Source organism: Acipenser ruthenus, chromosome 5, assembly GCF_902713425.1.
Source record: "Acipenser ruthenus chromosome 5, fAciRut3.2 maternal haplotype, whole genome shotgun sequence".
Lineage (NCBI taxonomy): Eukaryota > Metazoa > Chordata > Actinopteri > Acipenseriformes > Acipenseridae > Acipenser > Acipenser ruthenus.
The window spans coordinates 1,193,538-1,202,500 of record NC_081193.1 but is presented as its reverse complement, the minus strand read 5'-3'; the positions used below and the strand labels follow the sequence as shown (position 1 = coordinate 1,202,500).

Genomic DNA, 8,963 nt, shown 5'->3' with positions numbered 1-8,963 from the left:
ATGTCTGTGTTGTGTCTGTGGTGAAGGGACAATGAGTATTGCTCAGTTCCGCCTCCATTTTTCTTTCCAGCTTCTCTCAGCCATTTAAAGCTTTTCTAGGCTTTTTCCGTCTAAAAACCAACTAGGGTCCTGTGCAATGCCTTTTTTCATGTTGTCGGACAGGGTCTGACATCGGACCGGAAAGGAAAAATTGTAGGACCACAAAGGGTTAAATAATAACTGGCTCTACACACCAATGTGTATCGTTCAGTTAAACCATGGGGTTCAGTCCCGAAATAATACACTAAACAAGACACACACAAACACAAACACGATCAAAAGTCCAGAGTGAGTGCTCTTAATGAAAGGGGTGATTTACAAGCTTAAACGTGCTCAGTGGTGAAGTGTAGTCCGGGTTTGTTTGCTGGCTGTTTAGCTACAGCTCCCGGAGTTTAGCCTTTTTATAAATGACAAAGGTGGCAGTTTAGTAGAGAGACAAAACACAAAAACTCACGGTTTCTTTTTACAGCACAGTAATCCTTTTACAGGTCCTTTCGTAACCACAACCGAGGACCAGATTGATTTGCTACATCCCCTGATATACCCTTAGTCACGCCCCCTTCAGTAGCAAGTGCAATCACGTATCCTCCAATCCATGACTGACCCATCGTCTACCGCATTAAGGGGATGACTTCTGGTATTGTGACTCCGCCGCTTTCTCCGGATGGCCGGCTTCCGACTGACCCTGGAATGAACTGCCAAACCATCCAGTACGGGACACACTGTGTTCCTGTTATACCATGCCCCTCACAGGTCGGGAGGGAGATTGATGACTAGAATTCATTCACTCTCTGTCACACACTGTGTTTGTCTGCTGAAGAGGAACAGCTAATACCTTTGACTTTAAACAAACAAGTTCTTATTTATTTTACATAATTCTTAAATAATCATTTGTCAATATACCTCCTATTTTTTTTTTCTTATTACACCTGCAGATCACCAAGGAAAAGAAGATCCCGTTCTCGTTCTGGCTCGCGGAAACGTAAACACAGGAAGCGCTCTCGCTCCAGATCGAGGGACAGGAAGAGGAAGTCTTCACGCTCGTACTCCAGTGAGAGGCGAGCCAGGGAACGAGAGAAGGAGCGCCAGAAAAAAGGATTGCCTCCAATACGATCAAAAACGCTGAGCGGTGAGACCAAGTGGAACCTGCATGCTCAGGGATTGGAGTTAGTGGTCAGCAGGTCCACATGAGGACTCAGATTTGAAATCCAGACGTAGTAGAATGAATGCAAAAGCGGAACGCAGTATTAAAAAAATAAACAATTCTCATTGTGCGATATGAGAACAATATACAGTGCAGTGAAAGTATTTGCCCGCTGTCTGATTTTCTGCATTTTTGCACATTTTTCACATTGTATTTGGTCAGATTTTTTCGTAGGTTGTAGTAGTATATAGAGGGAGTCTGAGAGAAAAAATGATCATCAAAGTTTAGTGCTTATTTCATTTGTTTGGTGTGCAAGGTAATCAAACATGCAATCTTCAGGTGTGAAAAAGTTATTGCCCCCCCCCTAGTTAACTCAACCCAATTAAAGGGATAATTAGGGTCAGCTGTTTGAGTACTTTGGTTAACAACCAGGCCTGATTTGGGCCAGCCCTGCCCAATATAAATCTGACTAACTTTGGCCCTTACCATCAGAGTGAAGTTCTCAGCACACAGGTTCTAGAGGCACATCATGCCACGAACAAAAGAAATTCCTGAAGACCTCCGGAAAAAAGTTGTTGATGCCTATCAGTCTGGAAAGGGTTACAAAGCCATTTCTAAGGCTCTGGGGCTCCACCGAACCACAGTTGGAGCCATATTGTCCAAATGGAGAAAGTTTGGGACAGTAGTGAATCTTCCCAGGAGTGAATCTTCCCAGGAAGTCACAAAGAACCCTAGAACAACATCCAAGGATCTGCAGGCCTCTCTCGCCTCGGCAAAGGTCAGTGTTCATGACTCCACCATCAGAAAGACACTGGGCAAAAATGGGATTCATGGCAGAGTAGCAAGGCGGGAACCATTGCTCACTAAGAAGAACATGAATGCTCGTCTCAAGTTTGCCAAAAAGCACCTGGATGATCCTCAAAAGAGTTCTGGAACAATGTTCTATGGACAGATTAGTCAAAAGTGGAACTTTTTGGCCGACATGGGCCCCGTTATGTCTGGCGAAAACCAAACACTGCATTCCACAGTAAGAACCTCATACTAACGGTCAAGCATGGTGGTTGTGTCATGGTTTGGGGATGCTTTGCTGCATCAGGACCTGGACGCCTTGCCATCATTGAAGGAACCATGAATTCTGCTCTGTATCAGAGAATTCTGCAGGAGAATGTGAGGCCATCCGTCCATGAGCTGAAGCTGAAGCGCAGCTGGGTCATGCAGCAAGACAATGATGTGAAACACACAAGCAAGTCTACATCAGAATGGTTGAAGAACAAGAAATTTAAAGTTTTGGAATGGCCTAGTCAAAGTGCAGACCTAAACCCCATTGAGATGTTGTGGCAGGACCTGAACCGAGCAGTTCATGCTCGAAAACCCACAAATGTCACTGAGTTGAAGCAGTTCTGCATGGAGGAGTGGGTCAAAATTCCTCCACGGCGCTGTGAGAGACTAATCAATAACTACAGGAAGCGTTTGGTTGCAGTTATTAAGGTGGCGTAACCAGTTATTGAGTCTAAGGGGGAGATTACTTTTTCACACGGGGGCATCGGGTGTTACATAACTTTCTTTAATAAATAAATGAAATGTGTATCAAATGTGTCAAATATGCAAAAATGCAGAAAATCAGACTGGGCAAATACTTTTTCATGGCACTTTTTTTTTAAACCTCTTGTATAAAACGTACAAACTCAGCACATCTCCTAAAATGTCAATTTTTCTAATTACGCGAATGCAGTCTATTTAAAGTATGAACGACAGCTGCGCAGTCAAAAAGGCTGGGACCCAATGCGTCCTCCGTACAGCGAATAATGAAGCTGCACAGCTTTTATAGCTGTCCAATGCGTCCTCCGTACAGCGAATAATGAAGCTGCACAGCTTTTATAGCTGTCCAATGCGTCCTTCGTACAGCGAATAATGAAGCTGCACAGCTTTTATAGCTGTCCAATGCGTCCTCCGTACAGCGAATAATGAAGCTGCACAGCTTTTATAGCTGTCCAATGCGTCCTTCGTACAGCGAATAATGAAGCTGCACAGCTTTTATAGCTGTCCGCGCCTGCTGTATGAACCAGCCCTTAGTCATCTTTTGCATCCCCATTTGTTCTGTGACAAATATGGTCTCGTGTTAATACATTTCTTTTCAGTGTGTAGTACAACACTCTGGGTGGGACAAGTGGATAAAAAGGCCACACAACAAGATCTCACTAACCTGTTTGAAGAATTTGGACAAATTGAATCAATAAATGTAAGTGAACTTCATTTTTGTCCAAGAAACTTAAGTTCTGAGTTTTTCAGTTTGAAAGTGCTTTTTTTATGATTTGAAACCAAATTTGATATGTGAAATAGATATTTACAAAGTTTTTTTTTTTTTTTTTTTAATGTGCATGAATTTAAATGTATGAATCATTTTCTGTTGCTACGTAGGATTTAACGGAAGAGAATGTTTCTTGTATACTTTCAGATGATCCCTCCTCGAGGCTGTGCATACATTTGCATGGTTCATCGACAGGATGCGTACCGTGCCCGGCAGAAACTCAGTACCGGGTCTTGCAAAATTGGCTCAAAAGTCATTAAGGTATATATACACATATATACAGGTGTATGAACCCTGTTCATTATATGAGTGTATTTGTTGCGTCATCTTCATCTTTAATTTATAATACGCCTGCCTATTTAGTCCAGAGTCTGAAAACTTCTGTACAGTAACTAATTGTTTTAGAAAAAGTTTTTCACAGATTGTCTTATGATTCTTTTTTTCTGCAGATTGCATGGGCATTAAACAAAGGAGTAAAACAAGAGTACAAACAGTTGTGGGATGTAGATTTAGGTGTAACGTATATACCATGGGAGAAGGTGAAGATGGATGATCTCGATGGCTTTGCTGAAGGAGGAATGATCGATCAAGAGACTGTAAACGGTGGTGAGAGCTTCATTATGGTGGAGGCATACATGAGTGATACCTACATTTTGACATGTATGTTGTAACAACTCGTTTAAAAAAATTATATATATATATATATATATATATATAAATATATAAATATATATATAATTTTTTTTAAAGTTGTTACAACATACATGTCAAAATGATGTAGGTATCAATATACCATTATTCTGTTTCAGAAAGATGTTACAAACAGATAAATACAAGAGAATGTTGAGTGCCATGCATTTAATTTGGGCTTTATGGAAATTGCATTCAAGTACTCCTAGTCTGATTTGGAAACCACATATTTACCCCACCATTTGGTACCTGCAATTCCACCCCCAACAACCACACCACAACTGTCTTTTAAAATCACCTGGTATAGAGTGTGTCATGTACGGACTGGAAAATGTGACTTGAAGAACTTGAAATTTGATGAATTCACCTGAACGTTTGTCTTTAGAATGGGAGGCAGCGAGGAGCTATGACTCTGCAAGAGAAAGCCACACTCAAAGTGCTACAATGGATACCAGTACTATGATTACTACACAGGCAGATGCATATACTCAGCCAGTCACCATGTTACCTGTACAGGTTAGTACTTTACATAAATACACTAAGCATGGGGCAGTTTAAATTGGTCGTGGGCTGACGTTTCTGAAACCCCTGCATTTGAAAAGAGTTAGAGACTTGCTTATCTAACTTGGGGGTTCCAGAAAAAAAAAAAAAAGTATAAATTGAGTTTTTTTAAAAATTAACCTGTATCTAATGTTAATACATTTCAGATGCCAGTGGCTCAGGGAGTCCCTGCTGTTAGCTTGATGCCACCAGCCTATCCAGTGACAATGGCTATGCCTCCTCCAGGCTTTGGCCACCTACCTCCGTTTTTAAGAGCTGGTTTCAATACATCTCAGCCACCGCCTGGTAAACAATTAGTACAAATGCTTTTGTTTCATTTTTGTTTCATTAGTGATTCTTTTCAGGCATGTTTTTTAAATATGTATGTAAATGTGGGGGAAGCCATTCCAGTTTGTTTATAATGCAGTTCAATATAGAGGAAACATGTTAAAATCCTTCAGTTTTTGGATTGATTTTTATTTTATTTTAAGGTTACATGCCACCACCTGTTCCTCAGTCAGCCATAGGACCTGGAATCCCTGCCATACCAACATGTAGGTATAAACACACTTGTTAAAGTAATTGGTGTTTTGGAGATCATATTGGCCAGAATTATTATTATTATTATTATTATTATTATTATTATTATTTATTTCTTAGCAGACGCCCTTATCCAGGGTGACTTACAATTGTTACAAAATATCACATTTATTTTTACATACAATTACCCATTTATACAGTAGGGTTTTTTACTGGAGCAATCTAGGTAAAGTACCTTGCTCAAGGGTACAGCAGTGGGGATTGAACCCACAACCCTCCGGTCAAGAGTCCAGAGCCCTAACCACTACTCCACACTGCTGCTCTATGCAGTGTGGAGTAGATGTACACAACATGGGTTGCTTAGGAAAACTAAAAATATATTACTTTTAAAGTAATTTTGAAAAATCTTTTTAATGTGGCTGCAAATGCAATAAGTGAAAGTTAAGTGCTTATGATTTTTCTTTTTTCTTTTTTCAGCTTTGGTTCAGCCTTCAGTTTCCACATCTCAAGACAATTCAAAGGATCCTTCCTTTGGCAGCCTTGTGACATCAGTTAACACTATTCCTGGAACATTCATTTCCCACGCCATCCCAGGGGGCGGTGACTATAATCTAGGCATGCAGACTCAGCAAGTCGACCACAGAGAATTGGATGACAAAGGGTTCCAGGTTGCAGAGAATCGGACTGATAATAAAACTGCACAAGGTAAGGGACCATGCACAAAGCATGGAGCTAAAGTTAAACTTAATGTGGCACCCTGAAACTCTAGTCAATTAAAGATGACCGACCTATGATTTGAAAACCTACATATTTAAAGTAGGTTTTTAAAGAGTAAATAGATCTAAATGGTTTAAAATCAGCACATGGATTCAAATGATATAAGGTGTCCTTTTGCCTTTTTATGCCATTAAGTTTGTGTTCCATCTTTTTCACTTAACCCTTTGCAGTCCATTTATTAACTGCGCGTCAGGCACGCCAGGTCTAATTAATTTTCACACGCGCAGTTAATTTTATACGTGCTGTTTAAAAGTATTTTTTTTCACAGTCAAACGGGTTTAAATGGCCCTGCATATCAACAAAGCACTCACTAGGCATCTCCAGCCCTGCCCCACCCTTTCGTTTGCTATAGCGTTCAGCTATGTAAGAAATAAATAATAATAATAATAGTCGTACATACCGATCGATCATCTCCGGATCACTCGTTTTATCACCAAACTCCTCAATAATGCGATCCAAGTCATTATTTTATTACTATAACATCTGAAAAAAGCTCTGCAAATGTCCATGATAGTCTCTGTGCGCTGACGCACTCAGCCAGCTTGTTTACTATGAACGCCCTGTTATCAGATACCTGATACCATGTATGACTATTCATGAGATACGCCTTTTTTTTTTTTTTTCCGACTTGTCTCGGCTCCTGTCGCTCCCACTCGGCAATTGAATGGTTTTCTCGGCTTTTTCCGGAGGAAAAACGACTAAACACCCGTTTATTGCGTTGCTATAATGATGTCGGACCCAGTCCGACAAAGGACCTGTGAGGAATAATTGCAATGTCGGACCCAGTCCGACAATGGACTGCAAAGGGTTAACATGCATTCAAATGTAAAATGCCACAAAATGAGGTAATGAAAACGTGTATCCAAAATCTAACCATTATGGGGTTTTTTTTTGTTTTTTTTTCAGGAATCCTAAGTGATGCTCGGAGCTCAGTTAGCCTCCTGGGGATGCATCCGTCTGCAACGTCATTGCACCATCCAGATATTCATGGCCAAAGGATGCCTGGATTATTGCCCTTGGACATCCGCCCAGGAATGCTACCCCCCTCACCTGGGGCACGTTTTTCTATGTTGATGCAGCCTGGAATGCCTCCTCAACCAAACATGCCTCCCACATCAATGCTTGACCCTTCCCTGCAGGCTAGACTTCGCGGGCCATTCCCACCAGTTGACAATTTCACCAGGCCTGAAGGACCTTTTGAGAGACTTGGGAACCAGGCTGACAACAGTATAGGCAAGCCTGATGAGGGGATGCCAGCTGGGAATGACAGCATCCAACAGGAATGCGATCAAGATTATCGATTTCCCCCCGTGGAGAAACGCGAGAGCCTTTTAAGACCCCCAGTCGAGCCGAGTGACAACGTAAATAGACCTCCCCCGTTAGACGGAAGGGATGGGTTCAGAGGGCCGCCAGGGGAAGGAAGAGAGAACCTTGGTAGAAGGCAGTCTTTAAGTGGCTTTAGGCCAGAGAGCCGGTGGGGTCCCCCGCGAGGAGACTTTGATGAACGTGAGCACCGGGGGATGCCCTTTGGTGGTCCAAAAGGTTTAAATGATGATCGTCCAGGCACTGGAAACTTCCGCTTTGATGGGCGTGGTGGGCCGACGTGGAACCGGGGTTTCGAACCAGACGTTCACCGTGATTTTGATGACCGTCGTCGTCACTGGGAAAGGCAGAGGGATCGGGACGATAGAGATTTGGATTTCCGCAGGGAAATGAACGGGAGCCGTTTTGCCCGTGAACGAGACCGTGAGTCCTGGACTGCCCCTCCTGCTCCGCCACGAGCGTTTAAGTTTTTCGAAGGTGTAGCTGAAAGCCAAAAGCGAGACAAGCCACCACAGGTAAATGGTGATGAAACAGACATTGAGCAAGACCAGAACCATCCTGAACTAGCAGAGCAAGAAGCTTCTCCCGAGGATGTAGACAATGAGAAGAAGAATGAGCCAGAAACCGGAATAGACAAACAGCCAGTGGTAGAGAAAACAGAAACTGAGGGGACAGTCATCACTCAGTAGGTAAAAGATACTTTTGTAAAGTTGTCAATTCTCTGTAATAGGTAAATGGCTGACTGGACCTTTTGAGTAATTCACTTCATCTTTCACACAATGGTGTACAACTGACTTGTATAGAGTGCTCTTTTAGTTTATAAAAAATGGTAGGTAATTGTTTTTAATTATTCTTATGATGAAAGCCACTCCCACAACTTTTAATTGGGTACATTTTCATTTTGAGCTCGCCACATTTTTTTTAATTAAACAACAAAAAACAGTTTGACCTTCCTATGGAAGAAAGTAGAAGATCCTGGCTGTTTCCAATGGTTTCACTGCAGATGTTGTAATACTTGAAGACAGCAGGTGCTGGCCTGTGTTCGTCTATTTTTAAATGCTGCTGCAAAATTTTAAAACAATGCCTAGGTGTGTTATGCTTTTGTCTTTTAAGCAAAATATACGTAAACCAGGTACTGAGGTAATAGTACTGAGGTATATAGAAACTGTAAGAACTTTGTGAAAATAAATCTACAACATGCTCTGTGTTATCCCCAAAATGAATGTCTGTGATTTGTTCCTCGTACTGCAGTGAGTAAAAGAAAAAGAAAACAAAAGTGAATGTTTTTAGTTGCTAATAAACATTATTTGTTTGATAAACATGTTCTAGGAATTGTATTTTGTACACACATCCAAAGAATATTTGAATGTGAAATTGCACACATGCTTTCCGTCTCGCTAAAGCGTTTTCTGCTAGACACACGAGCCCGTCGACAATTGTTGCTGAAGTTGAATGATGAATTTGGAAATGAAAGAGAAAGGACAGAGACCCAGATTTAGACATTGGTGTGAGAAGTGTAGCCTATCCTGACAGACTTCTCTAGTCGTACACATTGCAATTTGTTCTTGTAAGACCGAAGTGGGATAAGCTTGGTAGATATAG

General features: G+C 41.5%; 1 protein-coding gene across 7 annotated transcripts in view; it reads left to right on the top strand.

Moving 5' to 3' along the window:
* Positions 1-8,680, top strand: part of LOC117403069 (SR-related and CTD-associated factor 8) — a 37,860-nt gene extending 29,180 nt beyond the window's left edge. For all 7 annotated transcript variants that reach the window (XM_034004957.3, XM_059023495.1, XM_059023494.1 and 4 more), the window contains 9 exons: positions 975-1,168; positions 3,322-3,422; positions 3,639-3,752; positions 3,941-4,097; positions 4,567-4,697; positions 4,889-5,027; positions 5,213-5,275; positions 5,739-5,966; positions 6,945-8,680. In XM_034004957.3, coding sequence (XP_033860848.3) covers positions 975-1,168; positions 3,322-3,422; positions 3,639-3,752; positions 3,941-4,097; positions 4,567-4,697; positions 4,889-5,027; positions 5,213-5,275; positions 5,739-5,966; positions 6,945-8,050 — 2,233 coding nt within the window. In that variant the 3' untranslated portion in view covers positions 8,051-8,680. The remainder of the gene's footprint in view (positions 1-974; positions 1,169-3,321; positions 3,423-3,638; positions 3,753-3,940; positions 4,098-4,566; positions 4,698-4,888; positions 5,028-5,212; positions 5,276-5,738; positions 5,967-6,944) is intronic.
* Positions 8,681-8,963: the final 283 nt, after the last annotated feature.